This window comes from Takifugu rubripes, chromosome 1, assembly GCF_901000725.2.
Source record: "Takifugu rubripes chromosome 1, fTakRub1.2, whole genome shotgun sequence".
NCBI lineage: Eukaryota > Metazoa > Chordata > Actinopteri > Tetraodontiformes > Tetraodontidae > Takifugu > Takifugu rubripes.
The window spans coordinates 16920490-16945427 of record NC_042285.1 but is presented as its reverse complement, the minus strand read 5'-3'; the positions used below and the strand labels follow the sequence as shown (position 1 = coordinate 16945427).

Sequence of the window (24938 nt, the reverse complement as noted above, 5' to 3'; positions counted from 1 at the left end):
TGACTGCCCTCATGCGGTGAAAATATGAACTACACTATGAGCACAACATCTTGAAACACAACCCGAAGAAATTGTATTTTAACCATTTTAAATTAATATTTACAGTCAGAGCCTCTATAATAATATGTAGAAACGTGTTAAAAGGATAAATACATACATTTCACAAAAAAAAGTCCTTTAGTCATAAAATTTTAAATTATTAGACTCTTCATTTTACTAAGGTCCACATTGTTACAATAAACAACACTTTTAAAATAAAACCGTCTGAGTATTTATTTTATGTTTCTTCCTTAATATGATTTTGTAGAAATCTGTGTTGTATTAGTGTTGTATAGGCGACATTGGAGGGACCAAATGTTTTTCTCTGGAGCATTTTTCTTCTCTAATGACCAAACAATTCAGAAATGGAGCCATTGGAGAACACTTATCTTTCCGCTAGATGTGTTGCTGTTGGTTGTCACACACACAATTTTATACTTGAAGATGTCAGTGTGTAGACGAAGGAATCATCTCAGAAAGCGAGGCTTTCACAGCAAAATTTATATATAGAATTATTTCTTTTTCCTTTTATATTTGCACTTTTCATTAAAATGTCTGGTAGAATCTTTCTGATTTGTTTGATCGTCACTATTTTGCCTCTTCTTTTCAATCCCAGACTGTTCTTCAGTTCATGTTTTCAAGCTCAGTGCAGAAACAAATCTGGGCTACAATCTCTAAATAAGATGCTGCATTGTGAATAATTTCCAGAACATAATTTCAGCCTGTTACCTGCCTCCAGTCACTCGAGTGTGTTCCATCTTTCAGACGCTCACGATGCAGTTCTGCGTTTCAACGCCGCGCCGACAGAAGGGTATGAGAGAGACGTGGGGAATAAAACCACCATACGCATCATCAACTCCCAGGTGAGAGAGAGTCTGGCACACCAGATAATGCAAACACATCTGTCTCGAAGAAGAAGATCATCATTTATGACATCGTTTCTTTAACGAGGCGCTTCATCGGAGGTTGCTCTGTGGTGGATTATATCTCAGCTCTGTCTCCATTTCACAGAAAAGGTGATGGATATCTGTTAATGGCATTTCAGTCAGGACAGATGAGGAAGAAATAAAGATAAGATGAACGAAAATGGCTCTTTGTAATGCTGCATTATGTAATCAAGGGGAAGAAGATCAAAGGATCTGGATCTGGATGGATGGATGGATGGATGGATGGATGGATGGATGGGTGGATGGATGGATGGATGGATGGATGGATGGATGGATGGATGGATGGATGGATGGGTGGATGGATGGATGGATGGATGGATGGATGGATGGATGGATGGGTGGATGGATGGGTTGATTGATGGGTGGATGGATGGATGGATGGATGGGTTGATGGGTGGATGGCTGGATGGATGGGTGGGTGGATGGATGGGTTGATGGATGGATGAGTGGATGGATGGGTGCATGGATGGATGGATGGATGGATGGATGGATGATGGATGGATGGATGGATGGATGGATGGATGATGGATGGCACATGCAGGGAGGACACGCAAATGAGTGACTGGTCCAGCTTTTATAGAACCAGACGAGTGTGTTCTGTCTGTTTTCCCATCTCAGTGTTGTCAACAGATGTTTGTAACCAGGCAACGATGGGTTCGGATGATATTCTCTCTTTTTTGTAGATCCACTTTGATCTTGAATCTCGTGTTTCTCTGCAGATTCTGGCAAACCCGAATCACCGCTTCAACACGAGCTCCCTGTATAAGGATGTGGTGCTGGTGGCCTGGGACCCTGCACCTTACACTCTCGACCTACACAAGGTACGCAGTCTCAGGCTCTGTCCCATTACATGTTTCATCTGCCTCTCAGAGGTAGCGTCTTTGTTTGTTAGTCACAGTTCATGTTGATTTGGGATTGATATTCAGGGATGGGCTTTGTTGTTCATTTTCTGACTGTTTTAATTATTGAATTGATTTCTTTTGTGTTGTAATGTTCAAAACAAGACAGCAAAAAAAACCCAAAAAACCCAGCTGTCATCATCTGTTGAATCACCTTTCAGTTCTCAGTCTAGGAATAGAAGCACTGAATTTACATTTTCTCATCACTTCCACCCCAAAGTCTCTGCGGGGCTTATTTAACTGCCCCGGGCTGCAGGCTGTTGATGTGTTAGACAGCAGAACCAGAGCTAGAGAGAACCCTGATTTAGTCAGGCTTCCTTCAGCAGTTGCGTAGCGGCTCAGTGCTGCGTGCTGTGATCTGTTTTCTATACGATCCTGTTCCACCTGACCGAAGCAGCTACGGTCCGTGTCGATGTTGACGCAGTTCCGTCTCGTGACTCCTTGGTTCTCTGTGACATCTGCGTTTCAAAAACCTCAATTGCTGACAGCAAAACATAATAAATGGTGCTCTCGTGAACTTGAGAAGCAAACCTGTGTAGACAGGACGCAGCGGTTTGATGCTGGTCCAATCTGGGGCTTCCCAACGCAACGCTGAGGTCATCTCCTGGGGTGTTTACAGTCAGCCCCGACTCTTCATTCTGGAGTTGAAACCATTTTTTATTTTGAGAATAAATTTTAAGAAGCATATGGTCGAATCATCTAATTAAAGAATGAAAATGTAATTAAACTGATTTATCTAAGCGGGTGTTCATCTTTTGTCTCTGGCCTCAGCAGCACATTATTATTCCAGATCACATCACATCTGCCTGTTTCCATCCATGTAGCGTGACTCATCTCCAAGTCCTGCTCATCTCTTGGTCACGTCCCACATTGATTATTAGAACCCACTGGTTTTCATCTCGGGTCCGTGCCTGAGCATCAGAGCGGCACTGCTGCTCATCGCTGGGGTGCAAGGTGCCCCCACCTATGAGGCCCTGAACTGCTCCTGGGTCTGCCCTCCACCACACAGTCGCCACAGCTTTGACTCGCTCTGAGCCGTGCAGCGTATGAGGCCAAAATCAAAAAGCTGGCCTGAACACTAGAGATGCCAACATGAACGTTTGACTGGACCCGGTTAGATGGATAAAACTGGTGTTCAGATTCTTTAGCTGTAGCAACAGTGGAGGTGGAGCCGTCAGCATCAGGACGCTGAAGAAACTGAGAACAAGTACCGGTAACACGGGTCTGGAAGAGCTGCTGTTAAAGCTCTGTGTGTGAGCGTGTGTGTGTGTGTGAGGGTGTGTGTGTGTGTGTGTGTGTGTGTATGTGTGTGTGTGTGCTGGTAGCAGCGTGTGTTTTTTTATTATGGCGGTGTTCTTTAAGAGCCGCGCTCGATGACTGTAATGAAGATGATGCGTGTTGTATCACAAGACGCCGGACGACTGATGGAACTGTTTGATGGTGACGGCGCGGCGCTCCGGTGAGCAAATCGCCTGTGACGCAGACATCAGCACATCAAAGGTTTCAATGATCCATGCCGGCCGCTTCACGTTATTCATTATTTATGAAATCGAAGAAGTTTCAGCTGACAGTGGAATGAAATATCGAGGCTGGCTCACAGAGTTCTCAGCTTGGCCCACATGCAGCATCTCTGGAGCCGTGGGTGGATGAACCCTGGCTCTCGCCACCACTCTGCTGCCTCCTGGTGCTTTCTGTGCAGTAACTCGTTGTCTGTCTCACCGTGTCCGTGTCTCATTACACACGAGAGTGTTCGGGTTCCTCGCTCCGACTCATTCATCATCCTGCTGATGATTAAACCTTGTAACATACAGCCGGGTTACTGCTGCACGCTGTCCGAGGGTTTTCCCTCCACTAATGCTGTCTATATTTGTTGGGATCCTTTAATTTCCTGCCACAAAGTCGGCTGGCTTTGGTGCCTGCAAGCACAAAAAGGCCCCCTGTTATATTTTGTCAGACTGCACATACGTTTGCCTTCTTTTCAATCAGTGGCCATTGTGTCCTTGTTTTTTAGCTTTTGTGGCGGTTGCCCTTGGAGGAAGGGTCACATCAACAGCAGTCCCTGTGAGGAACGTGTCATTACAGTCAAAGGACAGGAAATATTGGCTAAAATTCTCCAAGTGATTTCCAGTGCTAAAAGTGAGCTTTGTGGAAATAAGAGAATGAGGAGCACAATATCATTTGTGAAATAATGTCACTCTCGCCGGAGCTGCTTCACCGACTGCTTGCTGCAAAACTGATAAGACTGTGAGGAAAGATAAGGATCTAAAACATGGGGGGACTGAGTTATTCAAAGAAAAATCCTGAATGAGCAGCAGAAAATTTAAATTCATGTTGAAAGCCTGGATTGAATCACAGCAAAGATCTTATGTGTCTGTGGACTTATTAGTAAATAAGTCCACAGACACAAACAGTTAAGAAATAAGACTAAGAAATAACCCAGAGCTCATTTTATTGATGAAAACAATGATCAATGGTGACATTAAACCATGGCTGAGGTGGACACACAGGGCTGTAGGATGGCAAAGAAGAAAGTACGAGGCGCCACTGTTAGCTACAGATTAGGTACGAAGAGTAAGGCTAACTGGAGGAGACACTAGAAACTACACCGCCTGCTGTTCATGCCACAGAGAATCAGCTAATTAATGCTAACTGCGTTAAACAAAGTCCTAACAATGTAAAGTCAACAGTGACAGCGGAGCAGCGGCAGCACGAGATACTGCAGCAACTACAATATTTAGATTAGGGACTCATTTTTAGTGCCCGTCTAGTCCAGAATAAGCCACAGCCACTGGTTACCTGCAAGCAGGGGGAATTCCTGACTGTCCTTTTGAACTCAGTTTGACATTTGACAAGGAAAAGGTGATTGAAATGGATGCGTGTTCTGTCTCAGTGGTACGCCAGTCCCGACTACAACCTGTTCGGCCCGTACATGGAGCACCGGAGGGCCCATCCTGACCAGCCCTTCTACATCCTTCACCCCAGATACGTGTGGCGGCTCTGGGATGTGATCCAGGGCAACACTCAGGAGAACATCCAGCCCAATCCTCCCTCGTCTGGCTTCATAGGTGAGCGCACACGTCCTGGCAGTAGATACATGTAAACATTGTCTGTATGGCTGCAAATAGTTTCTGAAACACCTGTGAGGAGTTTTAGGTTGTCCTCCTGGAAGCAATGCGTGCTCAAGGAATGACAAAAATGCCGCATTTCTCCTGAACAGCCAACAAAGCTGTCACCAGTCTGCCTTATCCACCATCCTCAATGCATTTAAACATAAATCTGGTTAAAAGGTTACATCAGAGCGATTAAAGAAAGGCTCTGAAAGGTCCAACTGACTGGGAAATCCCTCCATTCTTCAAAATTACCTCTCCTCTCCTGGCCAAAAGCTTGTCGTTTTTACATCACATCCACTTGGGCAGAGCAGAGCCGAATCCCAGTTGAGGAATTGCGGGGAGGGTTGGGTGCATCTCCGCTCTCTTCCTGCCCCAGATGGAAAACAGTCAGAGCCACATCTTTATTCTGCACAAACACACGCACACGTGTCATTCATGTGAGTTCCATTAAGTGCTGTTTTAATATCTTTTAAGTCTAAAACAATTTGTCACAATCCAGTGGAACGCATGCGTCCATGCATTTCTAGAAATATCTGAATAACTAATAATAAAAAAAGCTCCAAAAATGGCAGGATAGCAGCTGATCCTTCCCAACTGAAAGTGCTTTCACATCTGTGTCTCCTTGTTCCTCAAACCAAGAAACAAAAAAGAAACATGTTGTGTCTCTAAGGGATGCTGGCAGCATTGCTGTCCTTAAAGGCAGCGACAGCAGTCTTACTGCATAGTTTCCCATGAATAAATGAGGAGAATTGTGCACAGCTGATGGGTCTATCCTGCTGATCCCAGCAACATTGAATATTTAATCAGCCTTTGCATCATGCTTTCAAATCAGGCTTCACATCACTCTTGTAACTAAGAAACAGGAGGGAAGATTTTGATTCCCTTCAAAGCCGAAGCTTCCTCCTATCGTGTATTTACTTGCACATTAAGGCCCTAGAAAAGGTCAGAGAAAAGGTCAACACTGCATGTGTCAAGACTTTAGATTCATTTGGAATTTAATGCACAATGATGTGAGGATGTAAACCATGCTGGTAACACAACAGGGTAATCAAGGACAGACACCAACATCCGAATAAACGTAAAGAATGTCACCAACCAGACAGAAACAGAACAATTTGAATATTTACAAGGCAATTTTAGGATCCTAGAGAATCTTCATTCGCTTGTTCCTGAAGTTCTTCAGTTTTTAAGTAAACCTTGTGAAATTGTGCATTTTTACTGTGATTGCGGTTGAAGAAACAAGAAGATCATGAGCACATCGATCTATTAGACACAGAAGCAGCACACGTGATCACACTATGATCGCCTCAAGTTTACGCTTGAGTAGAGCTTCAAAAACCACCATAGCAAAACCAGATTGATGCACGATACAAAGCAAATTGCAAGGAGAATTAAGTGGTTTTGATTTGTGCAATGGTTTTCTTTGTTTGTGCTTCTCGGTTCCTGGCAGGACACAATGCACCCTGAATGTGAAACACTTCCTTTCACATATTTGCATCTTTCTGTATTTTATCACTCTGTATCTGTGCACAAAGAGGGGCTTTAAAAATGAGAGATGTTGGAAAAGACCCTGATTTCAGCCCCTTCACCACCTTATTTGGGTGTAATACTGACACTTGAGCCGGGCACGTCATGTGGAAGGTCAGGAAAAGGCAACGGACACGTGGAGTATTCCCACCTTCACATGTACAACGTCACACATTAAGTACATTTATGTACAGCAGAAATGGACAGCGGTTTAGTCCGTGGTCCTGGGAGGACGTGAGCGAGCCGTGTCCTTCGGGTTCAGGACAGCTTTCCTTCGACGGTCGACGTGTTCTTGGTGGATATGGTGTTGGCACTGCAGCACTGTTTGAGTGCGTCAGTGGAGAGCTGGTCGGCGCAGGCCACCGTGTTGCTGTAGACCCGGCGGTTCAGCTGAATGGCCGTGGTCTTTGAGGGCATGGAGGTGTTGCCGTTGTCTGCTGACCAGTGGCCACAGTGGAACAGAATCAGGAAACACTTGTAGAACTGAAAAAAACAACACGTGGACGTATTGATGTGTTGCACTCTCAATAGTGAGTCAGAATCCCGTTTTGTTTGTCATCACAATAGTGATTTCTCCTGATCGCCGTCTGAACTGCTGCTATGTGCGTTCTTCTGTCATTAGATCGATGATCAACAGATGCTAGCGTAGTTTTGTGCAAGAATGAATATTTGTGCATTCAAGAAGAGAGAGAAAAAAGATACCTGGGCAGGAATGTACAAATTAAAATGTGATCATTAAAAAAAGATGGTCTGAATGCACGCATGACATGAGTGATCATGCCGAGGCGTGCCAACTCAGCCTGATATATAATGCATTTAGATCTATTTTTACGCCTTAATGGAGAGCTGCTCATTTTGGCACATCCAGACTTTACCTAGAGACCTAAAATCACATCGGCAACCAAGGCTGCAGGTCTTCTTTTCTGATGCAGAGCACCTGCAGATGAAATGACCACTTTTGTAGCTGACACATTTGATGGAACCCACAAGAGGAACAGGAGTGACAATGGTGTAGATTGAGAGCGATGATCCACAGGTCTGTGGGAGGGAGGTGCAGCAGTGAGGGACACTTGCTGGGACATTTGCCATTGGACAGATTGTGGTATTGTTGACTTCCTGCCTTCCCCGGGAGTGGGGGGTGGTGGTGGTGGTGGGGGGGGGGCTGTATTTGTTTTTCTAGCTTTCAGGGCTGCTTTGATGCTAGAACCTCACTGTTTCCCGCCGCTGCCTTTTTAAGATGTTTGTGGTTTTAAAGTATGTATGAGGTGCTCAGGATGTTTTCTTTGCACATCATTTGTACTGTAGCTCAGCCACCCCCTGCACAGGCAGTTTGACTGACCTGTGCCTATGTGGAAGACAAGACAAAAAGTTTGAGCCAGAACTCAAATGGGGTCGGGGTTAGTTTTATAAACCCTGAAGAAGACTTCTTTTGCAATGACATTCCGCTCCACTAAACTCTTTATTTTGCCTTTCCAGGCATCCTCCTGATGATGACGCTGTGTGAGCAGGTGCACGTGTATGAGTACATTCCCTCCATGAGGCAGAGTGACCTGTGCCACTACCACGAGCGATACTATGATGCCGCCTGTACTCTGGGTGCCTACCATCCCCTCCTGTACGAGAAGAGCCTAATCCAGCGGATTAACACGGGGCCCGGGAGCGACCTGCGGAGGAAGGGGCGCGTCACTCTCCCAGGCCTCAGCACCGTCGACTGTGACATCTGAGATGTCTGATCTCACTTTGAGCCTGAACTGAAACACGCTGGCCTTTCCCAGGTGACAAAAAGGCGCAATAAAACCACTGGAGACGGGGAGGCCGGAGAAAGGTTTCAAAGGTTTCAAATTAGACCCATAAAGAACATGAGCCCCGCAGCTCCAGGAAGGGTGCTGCGCTGTGGCCTTTGGACCGACCCGTCTTCATTAAGATGGTTTAGAAACTGCCAGGACGAGCCTCCGAGGAGGAGCTACAGAAAATAGATTCTCTGCTTTAGCTGAGCCATGTTAACTGTGGAGCTGACTGGTAGCAACAGATCAGAGTTTTTTTTAGCTAGAGGAGTGAATTTTCAATAACTGGCTGTGTTTTTATTGCTGAGATCAATTGTTTTTAAATAGGTGTGAAGGATCTCCACTTATAGATTAAAAAATAAAGATGATAATGGTGAAAAGCATCGTTGCTAAGCGTAAACCAAGGTGAATGTCATTAATGCAATACTCAAAAATGTGTCAGACTTCTTTAAGAATGAAATGGTCATTTCCAGTGCATGCACACCAGCTCACCATCAGGTTTTATTTTTTACCACTGGTCACTTGGGGTGATTCCTCCTTCCATGTCCAAACCCCCTGACTGTTACATGCCTATAGGATGAAAGGCACTGGACGATATTATTATTATTGAAAGTTAAAGGGGCCAAAATAATTTTTTCACAAGCGGTGCTCAGAACAGACGTAGCCCTGTGCCTGCTGGTCAACTGAACACTTCTTGGGTTGCCTTGTCACTTTTTGCATACATGCAGTAATACTGTGGCAGGACTGCAGTAACGGTGGGTGTTTGTTTGTTTTGGCCTTTTTTCCAAAGCAGTTAATAGTTCAGAACTGATCTGACTTTGCACTTGGCACCTTGTCACCAGCCCTTTTCTGACAGTTCGCTCTTTACTGAATGTAACTGCACCCATACTTGTCATTGCTTTGGTTTTTCATGCTTCCAGATATCTTCAAATAGAGGACTGATGTACCAGTGAAGCTCAGAGTGAAGATGATTATAAAAAAGGAATTTGTGCTGGTAATATTATCAGATTTGCCCGGCCTCGCAATGGAATGCTTTTTTTCCATGTTTACAGGTAGTCAGTGCCACATCCGCAGTGAGGTCAGAGTCTTACAGCTGAGTGAGGAGCTAGATTTGATTTTCCAGGAAGATCTTACCTATAGTAGGTTTTTATTGTTTAATGTGACATTTGGCAAAATGTTCTTGTGCCGTTGGTTGTGGTTCGTGACTTTGATGTGAAACCTTGTTATAAAAATAATGAAATATGTGGAAATTGATGGTTCTGTGTACCAGTAGTATGTAGAAGATTCTGGGCTTGGAGTTCTTTAGTCAGAAAGGGCTGGGTATCATCTAAAATGGACTGTTACTGACAGATGTTTAAGGTTGGGGAAAGGAGCAAACATCTGAAATGTTTGTGCCAAATCTTTCTTCTGTGAACATAAAATGGGCTGTAAAAAAATTAATATATTATTTCCCTTCTTAAAAAGAATCTGCAGGGCATTTGCTTGGATGAAGATGGAGCGCATTTATAGAGAAACTGCACTTTGCACCCTCGTTCAGAAGGTAAGGTCAGAAAGAAGATCTGATTAATGGCTGTAGAGGTTTCGTTTGCACCGAAGAAGGGACGGAGGCTTGATGCCCTGCCCCAGGCTCGGCCGCATTCTTTAGCATGCTAAGAGAATATTCTGTGACCACAGAACCTAGAAAAGTCAGTGAGGACTGCATCAGACTTTTTTTAACGGTTATTTTAAGAAGATTTGACTGTTTTTTGATTTACACTGTTTTTCAGCTCAAGTGTTGAACCTTTGTTGGTGATTGTTCCACACTGAAGGTGCACAGCTCTGAATATATTCTTCCTGTGTATTTCTACGTTCCGGCACACAGCATGCAACTCATGATCAGAGCCCAGAGTCTGAAACTGTCAGCATCGACATTCAAGTAGCGGCTCGTTTTTCTTTCCTGAATGGTGTGTTGCAGAGTTCTAATACAAGACTGTGGGCCAGGAACATTTCAACCAGCTGTTTTAGTCATCCCCATCCCGCAATTTTATCTTCTGGTCTTGAAATGGCACCACATTCCATTTTTTGTTGTGTTTTGGGGGGGTGATGGGTTAGTGAAGGATGAGGTTTGGGATTAACGGCAGGACTTGTATGAGGTGCTGCAGCTACTCTCTGAAAGGCACACGCAGTTTAACATTCAGGCCATAATATTTAAGGAATGAAGACATTATTTCAAAACACATAAAACACGTTACTCTAATCTGGAGATAAGAAAAACACGGTTAATCTCATTTTACTCTCCCTGTCTCTGCCATTTTCTCCCAGTCTTGTTTTCACTCAGAATTATGGAAATTTCCGCAGTAGCTGCATCTGAAAAATTGCTCATACTACTTTTTCTGAACGGATGAGACCAGAGGCATTCACGAGTGTATAAGTATGATAAGAGTTCACGTTCAACAGCCTTAGGATGTTCCTCCTAACCTTGATTTGCCAGTATATTCTCTTGTTACTACACTTGAATCAATATTTAAATAGATCATTTGTACAATTCCAACTGTTGCAGTTTGTCTTTTTTACTGTATAAATAAAGCTGTTGTAAAAGCCACAGTGTCCTTGAAATTCAAGCACGTCCTCTCTCACATTCATGCCTGCAGGCCCGCTCGAGGCAGCAACCCCATAATCTTAAACTGCAGATAAATGCATCTACAAAAGCTCCTTTTCTCGTCTGTGGCTGCAGCTATAAAATACCAGCCACTGTTTGAACTGTAACCTCTGAGTGGATTCATCTCCCAGATTTCAAAGCACCTTCTGTCACTGACGCGTGTACTGTACCACCGTAATTTCCGTTCTGGTCCAGGGGAGGAAATGCTTCTAGATACTGGGTATAATTTACGTTGCTTGCTGTAGTCTTGGGTTTTCTCTGACTCACCTGCTTGTTCATTAGTATATAGATGAGGGGGTTGATGACTGTGCTGCTCTTGGCAAGGAGAGAAGGCACCACACTAGCCACAGGACTGATAATGTTCGGCGGTCCAAATGTGGCCATCATGGCCACTACCCCGTACGGCATCCAGCACACCAGGTAGCAGGCCGCTGTGGTCACAACCATGAACAGTATGTGGTACTCCCGCTTACGTGCTGCCGTCTTCCTGATCCTACCCACCTGTGGATATAAGAAAGGGGAAAGATTAAGTTTTTGAAATATTATTTTTACCTGCATTTTTTTGACTTCTAGAAATGTTTTTGGTAACTTTAATGCATCATTGCATTGAAGCTGTGGGGAACGCCCATGTGACCCTTCAGCGTCGGGCTCGAGTGTCTGTCATTGCAAGACAGTGGTGACAATGAGCTCGGCAACAAAAAGGGCGTTCCCTGATGGGGGAAGTCAACAGTCACAATAGCAGAGACATTCTTTCACATTGGCTCAACATTTACAACATTGTATCTCTACCGTACAGCCAGTCTGGCCAACTATAAAGGTGGAAGAACCACACCTTTATAGTTCCTGTACATTGAGCTTTGGTAACACAAACATTATCTGTCAGGTTTTCTCCATAACACCACCTCCATCCACCTCAGTGCCCCCCTCCCAACTCTAGAACTCTCCCCCAACTCAACACACCACCTATTACACACTGTGTTATTTTATCTGCCATCTTGTACGGGTTTTATCTGCTCTATTCTGTCTCTGTAAAGTGTCCTTGTACGTCTAGAGAGATCAAAATCATCACAATCAACTTGTACAAAAGGCTAAAAAGCAGCAGCAGCTTCTAAGATTCCAAAAAATAAGCTGGACTGGCTGCTTCTGATGATGATGATAGCAACAACAATAAGTAATGCAATAAAAAACAATGTCATTGCTCCATAGTCGAGACAATTTCCACGTTAGTGTAAATAAAGCACGACAATAACATTTTCCATGTGTCAAAAACTGATTACACAAAAATAATGAAAACCACTACATGCAAAAAAGAATTCACTCTCCTAATTTTCCAGCCCATTTGCCCTTCAATAATTTCTTTTCCCAGGCATTTGTCATGCATGCTAATTCTGACAAAACCGTTGATCCCATCTGACCAGGAGACAGCAGTGACCCGGCTCCTTTCAACAAATCAACAGCTAATCTGCACATTTCCAGGAGTGCTGCCATTGTAATTCACTCTATCTGCAGCAGCAGAGGCTGCATAAAAATAATGTCAATCAATGGCCAAATTTCATCAGTAATTTGGTGTTTTTTCTTTGATGCAGGCAGATACCTCAGCTAGCAAAGCACTCTGGGTAACTGGTAGTGTGATGTTTGGTTCATAACTGACGGTCCGGATGTTTGACTTTTATATCACCTTTGCTGGAATTTGAATGAGCTCTGTTCACATAAAGATGATTGTACCTTAGAGTGATGTCTCATTTATAAGGAGGCTGACATTGATGTGTTGCTATAGCAACTTGGCCAGCAAGTACTGTTCCTACAAAAAAGGTGGCAAGTGAAATGAAATTGTGTTTAAACTAAATCAGAATACTGATTTATGTAATAGGTTATTTCATAACTAACAGACATACTCATGTGACCATAGTAACAAGACATTTTTAGATCTCTATAAAGATTTTTGGAGAATAATTCTTTATTCCACATACAAGGTTAGCCTTTTGACATGAGGTGCCTTTGTGAAGCCTTAATGCACATTTAAATCATCCTGAAACAGTCATGCCATCTCTCAGGTAGAGTTAAATCCTTTTTTAGTTTTTTTAAGCAGTTCTCAAACTTCCACATCTGCTAACATTCAGAGTTTTAGATGTTTGTTATCTGGTTTAGAGCTACGTCTGAAGCATGATGTCAGAATGATATTTTTTTCTTCTTCAAAGTGTCGCTACAGGTTAACTTATGAGGTTAGAATATTACGCCCTTGTCAGGTTTTACTGATATGATGCAGGTTACATTCCCAATGCTCGAAGGGCATCTGTGTCAGATAAGCACAATTAAATAAAGTCAGCATACGGTTACATTCCTAATGTGTGAAACTCATATATATCAATCATGTAAAATAATAGCTATCAGTATCTGTCTAGCTATCAATATGGAAATGGTATTATAGAAGCAATTTTACTGCAGTCTATCTTTGATTTAAAAGAGCAGAGCTGGTACTGCATCACCGTCCATATACTGTCGAGCCTGCTATCCCTCCGCCTGTCAGCCACCTCATCTTTTCAAAGACAAGTCAGCCATCCTTGTTTTGTCCTGACTTTTTTCTGAGGTTCTTGGGAATTATGAGGCCTTTTAGGTTTAGTAATGTTTGTAGCAGAAACCTGGATGTGACACGAAAGGCTCTTGACAGGCTCAACATTATTCTCGTGACTCTTTGCTTTTAAAATGAAGATATTCTGGACTGTTGTCAGTGAAATAAGCGCTTAAAATTAACAAGATTCCGCTATGTCTCACATATGTCATATGTTATGTTCACATATCGGGGTTAATAACAGTTGTGTCATCTCATGGTGATAGATTGTTTTTTTTATCTTTAACGTACCAGTTTTTAAAAGTCCGTGCTTCCAACAGCTACCCACTATTATACAGGAGAATGACTGACAGTGAAGATCCTGCAGGTGCAGGAATTTTCTGTCTCATTTGAAATTTAAGCGCTACTGAGAATCATTTATCATTTGTTTGGATTTAGAGGACGCTTCACAATGCCAGCTGCCTGGCATCAGACACACACTAACGCACGAGTCCAGTCTGATAGCTGCAGCGTAACATCTATATGCACATTTATCCCAGCACATGCCTCGGCAATATTTGCTGAAGTTCCGGCAGCATTTATCTTCTTTAATGCACATTAGTTTTTATGAGTGGGGATAAAAAGATCCGCCTGGATTTCATCAAGATCTCATCATAATCACACAAGGCAAAGCTACTCTAGACAAAAATGTTAAAGTACCAAATGAATCTGACCTAATCAAATCCTTCTGGTCACATATCCCTAATGTGATTTGTAAATACTGTAAATAAAGGGATTTTAATCAGTTGAGGGTATACCACATCTTCCTGAGGAGATCAACCTGATCTGAAACAATAATAAAGAATACATTTGTAGTAGAAAATAAAGAGTATTGCCATAAATCCCAGGAACCTCCCTCAGACATTCACCACACAAATGTGATGTAACAAACCTTTTCTTTTGTACCCTGTGTATGCTGCAGTCGATTTCTAATAGCAGTTCTGCATCTTTCTCTAAGGTCCAAAGCATCTTACAGAAAGACGATTAACATGATTAAAGCAGCAAGAAGCACCTCTCAGTGGCAGGAGGCGTCATCGCAGCAGCCGGGCTGTACGAGGTGTACAAAAGGAGGCTCTTCTCTCCTGAATAAATGATGAAATTCACTCATACCCCCGAGGATTTCACTGACACCTCCGCTTGCTGAGTTATTTAAGAAGCAGTTCATTGAAAAAAAATCTTTTGGCAATGAGAGAATTACAACAAAAATTTACATCCTCTGTTCTTTGTCATGAAGCAGAGTGACAGAAAGTCATTCCAGCAGGGCAGAAAAGCAATTTAACTAAAAAAAAACCCACAATGGTGATCCTGCTGGACTCACGCTCGCTTTACGCTTCTGTGTTCTTCTGAAAACAAACCACGAATCTACGACATGAACTGAAGACACAAGTGGACTCTGACTCAAATACATGCACCCGGGATGCATGTGCACGTGCAACAGCATGCCCCAGTACTGTTCAACGAATCTGTCGGGAATAATTCCACAGAGGTCTTTTTTATTTTTTCGTCCAATCAGAATAGAGCAGAATGACGTTTCTGCTGTTTGTAGCGTGTTGACTGTGAGGGACTCCGACATGGAGAATTTTAGACGAGCTCTGACTGCAGAGTTAGTGGATGCATGCATCAACGGACAGAAAACAATGTGAATGGATGTTTTATTTATTTATGTTTAGACCACAGGGGATTATTGAAGTGCTGGGCACATCTTTCTGTATTTCCTCTTCATTATGAAGGCAGTTTGTTAAGGTAAACAAATGGAGATTAAGTGGACATTACAGATTAAGTGCAATAATAAACACTTACTTTCTTATCAAATTGGAATAAAAGTGTTTTTTTGTTCCTGTAAGTCACCAGTAAAGGTCACTGCAATTAACCCTCGACCACTGTGTGTAAACCCTCCTCTCAACCTTACACAATTGTCTTGCTCCCCCTCATCATGTCACGGGGCTTCACACACCGTACGCAACGCTGACAGGCAGGGAAATGACAGCGATATTAGCATGTGATGTTTCTCTACCTGCTTGACCGCCCACAGCAGCCTGCTGTAGCAGTAGATCATCACCAGGATGGGTATACCCAGGCAGAACGTGAAGAGGCAGATGATGTAGGCGTGGGACTGGGCCGTCTGGACCGTCCAGGACACAGAGCAGCTCGTTCCTGCTCCCTCTATGCCATAGCTGCTCCAGCCAAGCAGAGGGGGCACGGTCCAGAACAAAGAGTATAGCCATGTGCCCCCCACAGCCAGCAGTGGCTTGCGGTAGTTTATCCCTTGTTTGTTGTACACGGTGAGAGTGCTGTAGCGATCATAGGAGAGGATTACCAGAGAGATCAGCGAGACAATCCCTGGGAAAGCAGACAGAGGAGACGTTAGAGTGAGCAGAAAACCATCCAAACCATTTCAAACATGCTCTGTTTATTGCACAGCGGGGATCCGGGAAAAAGACATGACAAACAGGAGGGATAAAATAAAAGGCTTATTTAAAATTGCCTGCCAGTACTGACTTTATAAGTCCATGCTTAAATTAAAATGAGTGGAGGATAACAACTCCAACCAGCATGTTTCCACTTAGTTTAGGATTTTTTTGCTTTTACTCAAATCCAAATTTCTTAGCTTTCAACATCCAAGCACAAATCACACAAATCAAAGAACAACCTTTAAAATTTGTTTTTGTAGAGAAGAAGGAACTACTGCAGAAAGTACACAAATTTTACACAAATACAGACCTGTATTTAAAGAAGAGCTTCAAAACGTAGTTATGACTCTGAAATGTCTTTAAGGCTCCTACAAGAATCTATAAAAAGAATATCCTGCTCTTCTTAACTATGTGATCCAATGTCGCTTGTGTTTCCCAGTCATTTCTACTGTGAGAGTGACTTTTAAATGAAGTTCCTGTCAAACCAGTAGACCCATGGGATTAAGACCTTGGAATTTTCACTCCAAGTGGGTGAAAAACCAACATCTCTAGTTAGTCCATCACTATTTGCGATTACACTTATGGGCCTATGAGGATTACTCAGACTTTTACTTCTAATGGAAAGGAATGGGAACCTGAAGAATAGGCATTTAAAATAAAATATAACCTGTATAAACCTTCAATAGTCAAAGTTCGGGTGGTTTTGGTACACAGTGCTGAAGGACGTCACAGGTAGACGAGCCAATACGGTCTAAGAGTTGAAGCAGGATGTGATGGATCAGAAGGGAAAAAGCCATTTATTCCAGTGGTTGACGATGTTTTAGGGTGTGACCGTTTCAATTCAAGGCATCAGTGAAGTAACACAATTAACAGGTTAATATAGTAAGAAGGTGGGGCCTCTGTTCAGAGGTGGGGCCTCTGTGGATCAGAGTGGTTTGGCCAGTGAATCCCACAGATGCTGGACTGGACTGAGATCTGAGGTTTCTAAGGCCACAACTACACCTAAAACTTGTTGTTCTACTACAACCACTCCTGAAACTTAGCTCTGTGGTGGGGTGCACACACACTCACACACACACACACACGCACGCACACACACACACACACACACACACACACACACACACACACACACACACACACACACACACACACACCAATTAGTGGCCTCTGCATTTAACCCATCCTTTACACACCATCAGTGAACACACACAAGCTGGGCACAAGAGCAGCTGCCCTTTACTGTGCCAGGGGAGCAACTGGGCTTCGGTGCCTTGCTCAGGGGCACCCCCAGCCCACGGCTCGTCTCGGGATTTATAAAGCTCTAGTTGCAAAACCAAATCCGTTCCTTAGTGTAGAGCTGCCAACATCTCCTGGTGCCATGTCCGCCCCAGATAAGAGCTGCAGTTTTTTAAAATGATCTGACTGAACTCATCATCACAGTTGTCAAACTCTTCTCAAACTGCCTCAGAAACTTACAGTGCCCATTTAAAACAATTGATTTTTTTTTTGCTTTTACACGTTGACGGGGCACTTCACATGGGCCATTCCCTTGACCTACCAGTGATTGTAAGATTATGCCTCATCGCTGTGTGCTCTGTCATTATAATAAACATCTAATGAATGCTCTGTTTACTCAACTAGCTCTTTATAAATCACACCCAGAACAAGAAGTATTGTGACATTTGTGGAGTTCAAGGGATAATCAGTCCTGATTTATGCTCCAGTCAACCAGTCAGCTTTATCATCACCCAAAACATTTGTTCATTGTTTGTATAAAGTAAAAATGGTGTCATGGTGATAAGATATGGGAAGAGACTGTAAGGGGCTGTATTTGTTATATGTCACCTAATCAATCCAAATGAATCTAGTCTGACTATAAAGCTGAAGAACGTGTCTGTGTGAAGTTTGTTGGAGCCCATTAATGTGTTGGGCCTTGCATATGCTGTGCTGTGTGCTATGACATCATAGAAGTTGTTATGGTTCTTGCTTTGCTGAGATCCCATGTCTTGTTATGCTCAAATACTAGCTTCACTTTGTATTAACATGCAGGTCAGTTGTAATTCCAGTCATTTGGCGAAAATATCTTATCCAGTTATTAGATTACTGTAGATTGATCATCTTGGGAACATTTTTGGCCTAGTTTACTCCCATGAGCACACAGTAACCCTCGGATATACTGTATATATTTAAATCTCCAGTTTCATTTGATCATTTTGCAATTACTCCCATTTGTCTGTTCTGCCACCTGCAGACAAGCTTCTTACTCCCTCTCTTGCTGATGAATCTCTGTACTTCAGAAGAGCTAATCTCTCCCGTGCACAGATCATTTGTGTTTTTCTTCCACTCAGCATGTTCTAGAAATCCATCCATCGATTTTCTTTCTCCACTAGTAATAACCACGAACGAGCTGCCTGTTCTGTAGTTCAGGATTTTTATTTTATTTATTTTTTTCTAACCCTAACCCTAACCCTAACCCTAAATCTCCAAAACCATCAAAAGCAACAGAAATCCCCAAATGATGCTAATATGTGCCCAGGTCATCATCAAGATGTGGTTATGATTTCATGCACTGGTGTTTTTTGTATAATAAATGTATAGATGCCCCTCGTTATGTTTTAATATTCAAAATGCATCTCTTCTTCCTAAGCATTGATTTAATATTAATTCTAACAGAAATCTAAAGGAGTGACTAAGACTGTGTAATGCATTGGAAAAAAACTAGACACAACAGTGTTGACATTGGTCTTGAAGTGTGCTTTTTATAAAAGTATGGGGTCTTTTTTTCCTCTATCAGAAATATCTATTCTGATAAGAATTCTCTGCAGATTTGGTTCATGAAAAAACTTTTTTTTAAAATTTGGAATGCTAAATCATCGTCGATGATCTGTCATAATGGGAGGAGTCTTAAGTATGATGGCAAATATCACAGTAAAGATTCCTGAAGTTAATGTAATAATAGTTAATAGCCGGAATAGATTTGTTAATAAGATCATTTACGGGAGGAATAAATAGATGAGGTTTAATTTGATTTATCACATTTATCACATCCAGGTTTCACCGCTCTTAGCAAGACTATCTAATGTAATCCATTAGGTGGTGTTTTTCCCTTTAACACTGGATGGTTGATCCTGGCCTGAACCACAAATGAGCAGTTCTGACAGAACAATTGATTAGAAAAAGAAATTCATGCTTCACGGCCGATGTCTACAAAAATGTTGTTCTGCTTGACAGCGACAGAATGGCAGCGGGGACGCTGAGATTTACAGAGGACGTGAATAACAACAGCCCTGATTCATATGTTCTTTTGAGCTGAACCCAAGCACTCTGCCATTATTTCAAGCACAGTCCTGCCATGTGAAACCAACTGCATGATGTTCTTTTAACGAGGAACCCACTGAAAGAGAAATAGAGGTGGACCACTGGAATGTGTTGCATGTTTCCAACATTCTCCGGCGTCATTCAAGTGTGCTGGAAACTTTATTCAAAGACAATTAATGTTGATATTGTGTTGTGTGAAATGGCCATTATGAGCTCCAGGAGACAATGACTGAACACATATGGAAAAAAAAGACCACTGATGCACAAAAACGAGACTCAATGGATGCCCCATTTAATTTTTAACACCATCTCTGTGGAGATGGATGTATTTACCCAAAGCTATGATCCTGGGTTGTTGATTTAATGCAGATGTTTTAAACTAAAGTATTCTATATCAGTCATTTTGCCTTTATAAAACTTGTGTTCCATTTTATACCTGAGCGCTTTGCTTTTCAACAGGTTATGTGAGTCTTTTAGAATAATTGCACCCTTTCCATGTCAAATCCTGTCAAATCATCAAATGTGTGGAAAAAAAGCATTTTATGGGTTCTGGATCACCGACATCGACAGAATGTAATCAGATTAGGGTGTGATTGACAACAAACATACTTCATAAAAGCCAGAACCAAATCCTAATGGCACAACACAACATTGACAAGCACAAAAGATAAACTCTTTATCTCACATTGTGAGAAAATCCCATGAATACATTTCTGCTTTGTTGATACAAAGGTTGGGATTGAGACTGTTGCTTCATTCTTTAACATAGGAAAACATTCGATTGTTGCCCTTCAACTGCTGAAGTTTTTGTTTGGCAACAAACTACAGCTCTAAAAAAATATAGTCAATGTTATTATGCTGGTGTATCAATACAGATGGCGCCAAATGCTGAGGTGTGTCGGTGTTGAGTGGTCTCTGGTCCCAATGACCCAGAATACTTTCTATTTTCGAGTGCTACAGCCACACATAATTTTAGTTTCTACATTTACTCTGTGCAAGTTTGCAAAACTAACAAACGACATTGTTTAACTGCTACTTTTCTAAGGAACCGTGCAGCTTCAGTCACTTATCAAACTCTGTTAATCTGGTAATCGGAAAGAATAAACCGCACCAGCCCATTTTTCTTCAGCACAGTAGAAACAGCATAGCTCACCGAAGCAGGAGTTGATGAAGCCGTACCAGCTGCAGCCGATGCGCCCCAGCAGCCACCTCCCCCGAATGCTGGACGCGAAACTCAGAGTGGTTCCGAACAAACACACCAGCATGTCGCTGACGCTGATGTTCAATAACAGCATGTTCACCGGCGTGCGCAGTTTCTTGAATTTGCAGAACAACAGCAGCACAACAAAGTTGTTGAGGAAGCCGAAGGTCATTATGAAGCCCAGCACCACGGACAGCACGACGAAGCCCGTCGGGGACAGCTTGGCTCTGCCCGCCGGCGCGTCCAGCAGCTCCCGGTCATCGCTCAGGTTGAAGCTGTAATTCAGACCAGCCTGACCAGAAAACATGCTGCTCTCCATTCATCTGAAGCTGGTTCCCCTTTGCAGTTAAGCTCGGTCCCGTCTCTCACCTGTGGAGTTTATCAGGAGCGGCACGCACGCTGCTGTTCCTCTGGGATGTAAGAATTGCCACACACACATTCCCATATTAACTGACGATGACCGCCTTTACCTCTGGGATCTCCTTTATAATTCTCAGAGCGCACCCCTTCCACCCTTTCAGATGCATTTTACAGGAAATTTTAAAACAACACTATGTCTCTATATATGTTTTTATGCTGAGTGAAGTCTGTCTTTTGCAAATAAATTTGAAGTTGTTAAAAATAACTAATCTATAATCCGCATTCACGGTAAATATTTCCGATGGCTGAGACATGAGGCTGTGCACTCCGAGCCTGTCCAGCGTGCTTTATAGGCGAAATCTTACGTCACTAAACACTGGAATGACTGGGACCCGTGTGTGCGTGCGTGTGTGCGTGCGTGCGTGCGTGTACGTGTTCTACATGCTACACAGTCAGTACCAACATACAGACGAATTTATCCTGCAAATTGAAAAGGGCATCATTTTGGCTCACAATTCCAAGACTTAAGTTTAAGGTACTGATTCGAATTTAGTATAGGTGGTTTGGTTGGGGTTAGTAGCTGGGAAATGGATTATGTCCTCACAAAGATAGGAGGGTGTGTGTGTGTGTGTGTGTGGTTGCTCACCACATTTTCTGCTGTGTGTCCATTTTATTCGGATATTAAATGCACAACTTTTATATTTATGTTGATGAACAGACATTTAAATGATGTCATTTCAGTTTGGGATTATCTTTGTGATGAGATGAGCGGCTAGGAGCTCGTGTTTTCTAGTGAGGGAGGAGGACTGATGCTGGCTCCCTCGCGGGTTAGGAGAGCAGATGCTCTGTGAAGAGCTGTGTCTTCAAGAGCTTTGTGAAGGAAGAGAGGGGCGCTTTAGCTCTGACAGAGCTCGGGGGGTCATTCCTCCATTGGAGAACAAGCTATGGAAATAGTTATAAAGTAGGAAGCTGTAAAGTTTATAATGTTCAGTTATAAAATAGGATCGCCGTGCCTGTACAGGTGGCTTTGCCAGACGACGCTCATGCCAGAAACAAGGACAACGACTCTCCTGCAGTCGTCAGTGCAGGAGATCTTCCTGGCTTGTACCAGCAGCTGGGTGCATGCTGGCTTAGGAAAGGTTGGATTCTTCTAATGGTGAAAGTGGCGCAACAGACGGAGGGAACATGATCAAAAAAGTCAGTTGATCATCAATTGTGACTCGGTGATTTCAAACTGTTTTGGTAAAAGCCGGAGACAAGGTGCCATTGTTGATGTCAGCGTTGAGATGAATGGATTGGTTGGTCAGGAAAAACAGGAGCAGTGTTACCAGGGATACGGTGGAGCTGGTGGTCCTGCATCCATCCGGATATAATCCAGAGACAGTTTGAGATCTGAGACTGAGGGTTCATCCTTGAGGCTGCATGCAAGAAGCTAGACATGATGCTAATTATCAATCAATAATTAAGTTACGTATGAGGAGCACGGTAGTACATCAACAAAGAAAACATCACTGAATTTGTTAATTAATCTACTTAACCCCGATCCCTATATTGTGAGTAGAGAAAAGTCAATTGGTGAGCATCTGTTAGCGATTACCACAAAATACCTTGATTGCTATTTTCTTGCATTTTTTTCTTGTGTTAAGAGGCGTGGGGGGCTCCTCTTTCACCTCAGTGCTTTCGTAATCACTTTGAGGTTCACGAGTCAAATTGATTTGAATCAACCGAGTGTGTGTAGTTCAACGCCACATAATTAAAACGTTATTCTGAGTACTGAGTACTGGTACTTGCTTTGTGGTTTAGAACTGGAGTACCAGATGACAGCTTTCATTTATATCTGTGAAAGTGGCTTCTTGCCTCAATAGCCTTTACTGTTTGCCTATTAATATTGTACCGAATACTGAACTGTTATTGGACAAATGGAATGACAGTATGTCTCTTAATTAGTGGCGATTTATCACAAAATGATTTGTTGTATTGGATTGAAGCTTCTTTTTGTCCACTGCACATAACTTTGCTGAGAAATGTGAAAACTCTTGAATATCAAAGAGATTTAAAATGTGTCCGGATATTAAAGTTACATTGCATTGTTGCGAAATCACAAATCTAACTTTAAAATATGGATACAAATCAAACCCTGTTCAACCCTGTTTGGGCTGTAATTCTCTTCAGTTTATGCTCCTTTTTTTTTGTTTTGTGATTTATCATAAAAACAGCCCTCTGCTAAACTTAACTGCTTAAAATAAACATAATAAATTTGAGCAGATCTGATCTCTTTATAGCTGCTCCAAGACTTCTCATCTTTCAGAATATGCGTGTGGATTTTTCCCAAAAGTGGAATAAAACCGTAATGAAACACAAGAATTACACTCAGGAAGGTCCTCTCGTATGCACCAGTGGGCCAGAAGTCATGACAAAGTATCTGAATTATCATCATGCTCTGAATTCTGATGAAAGGTTCAAACATACCACTTCATATGAAAACGTGGTGGAGCTAAAGCAATGAGTATTTTTTAGCGACCTGCCTTCAACTCCAACAAGACGATCAGGACTTCCATCTTGAGTGTAACTGCTGCTGTATTTGAAGGGGTAACAACAGGGAGGAGTGAGGAGTAGGATGACATGTAGACCATTGTCAAGGTTGCCAAAAGTGGATAGTCAAATACTTGTAGCTATTGAAAGTGTGGGAAGTACCTTCTGTTTTGTTTCTTTTTTTAAGATCAGACTTAAAACCTCCCTCTTTGAAAAAGCTTATTGTTAGTAATTCTGTAGTTCCAGTTACTATCATAGATAGACAAGTTACCATACTTAGGGGGTCGTCTAATCGTTAGGTCACATCTTAGCTATGCTGTTATAGGCTAAGGCTGCCGGGAAACATGATCACCTGACAGCCCTCTGTCACCCCACTGGGTCATGGTTTCCTCTCCTCTCCTCTCCTCTCCTCTCCTCTCCTCTCCTCTCCTCTCCTCTCCTCTCCTCTCCTCTCCTCTCCTCTCCTCTCATCTCCTCTCTCCTCTCTCTTTACCCAGCCCCCCATCAGCAGGAGGGTCCCCCTACATGAGCCTGGTCCTGCTCAAGGTTTCTTCCTGTTAAAGGGGAGTTTTTCCTTGCCACCGTTGCTTGTCTGGGGTCAGGCCCTGGGATTCTGGAAAGCGCCTTGAAACAATTTTGATTGTATAAGACGCTATATAAATAAAGATTGATTTGATTTTTGACCACATTTTGGTCAGATTCTCACAAATTTCACAATTTTACCGGAGCAGGCCTGGCTAATGAGGCACGGCTGCCTATAGTGTGAGGCTGAGATCTGCAAGGACTATGGGGAGTATGGTGACCTCGGCTCTGACATGTTTAATATTCTCCCAAGCTGCGAGTCAGCTTCATGCTATCTCACAAAGGAGATGGGGGAAAAAAACCTTTGTTAGGATCCACGATTTACGGGAGAAAAATAGCTTTTGCCCCAATGTAGAAACTTGCACTGTGGCCCTTTTCAAATTACATTTTAAAAAGCCTTTGTGACTTCCAATCCCAATTCCCTCCCATATAAAAGCTGTGCCACTCCCTCAGTACCTGAGTTTTTCAGCCTTTGTCAATCTGCTGCTGCCTGCCGCTTCCTTGTGTTCCTGCACTCAGTCTTATCAGTTGAATTTTCCATGTTTTGACTGTTTCTGTCATTGTTTTTGGTTGAATTGCTTCTTGTTTTTCGATCCTGGAGATTTTGGGATCTCTATTTTTGGATTATCACCGCTACAACAAACCTCTCTGAAAATCTGTATCCTTCTTGTTCTCCAGTCGGGTCTTAACTCCAGCTCCAGTATTAATGACACCAATCTTGCCCAAATAAAGGGTCAAGATTGTGAAAGTGGAGCATTTACTGACACACACAAAGACAGCTGTTATTTTCCTATCTTTGCTTTGGTAGAATGAAGGATTCATAAACTGCTATTTACTGTATTCTAATTTATCAACCACTCATCAGTGGGTACTTATATAACATGTTACAACATCCAAAGTTCATTAAACATTAATTAGATAATAATAACAACATTAAACTGATGACAAATACTATATTAATGTTGTGATTTTTGAAAGG

At 42.6% G+C, this 24938-nt stretch overlaps 2 protein-coding genes across 17 annotated transcripts in view; one reads left to right on the top strand and one right to left on the bottom strand.

Moving 5' to 3' along the window:
* st6gal2a (ST6 beta-galactosamide alpha-2,6-sialyltranferase 2a) overlaps positions 1-10887 on the top strand; it is a 30167-nt gene extending 19280 nt beyond the window's left edge. For 4 of the 14 annotated variants that reach the window (XM_011608255.2, XM_011608250.2, XM_029833689.1 and 1 more), the window contains 4 exons: positions 805-902; positions 1706-1807; positions 4776-4950; positions 7999-10887. In XM_011608255.2, the coding sequence (XP_011606557.2) occupies positions 805-902; positions 1706-1807; positions 4776-4950; positions 7999-8246 (623 nt within the window). In that variant the 3' untranslated portion in view covers positions 8247-10887. The remainder of the gene's footprint in view (positions 1-804; positions 903-1705; positions 1808-4775; positions 4951-7998) is intronic. The other 10 variants (XR_003887844.1, XR_003887843.1, XR_003887842.1 and 7 more) reach the window with 10 other exon arrangements.
* On the bottom strand, positions 5263-21160 carry tmtops2b (teleost multiple tissue opsin 2b). 3 transcript variants are annotated; one of them, XM_029833716.1, is made up of 5 exons: positions 20855-21160; positions 20438-20777; positions 15567-15892; positions 11212-11445; positions 6775-7005 (listed from the first exon to the last, which is right to left on the bottom strand). In XM_029833716.1, the coding sequence occupies exons 2-5, from the start codon at positions 20655-20657 to the stop codon at positions 6781-6783; spliced, it is 1005 nt and encodes a 334-aa protein (XP_029689576.1). In that variant the 5' UTR covers positions 20658-20777; positions 20855-21160; the 3' UTR covers positions 6775-6780. The 3 variants fall into 3 exon arrangements, with proteins under 3 accessions (XP_029689575.1, XP_029689576.1, XP_011606546.2); XM_029833715.1 differs by lacking the exon at positions 6775-7005 and adding an exon at positions 5263-5401 and having other exon boundaries at positions 20438-21160; XM_011608244.2 differs by having other exon boundaries at positions 20438-21160.
* Between the last annotated feature and the right edge of the window lie 3778 nt (positions 21161-24938).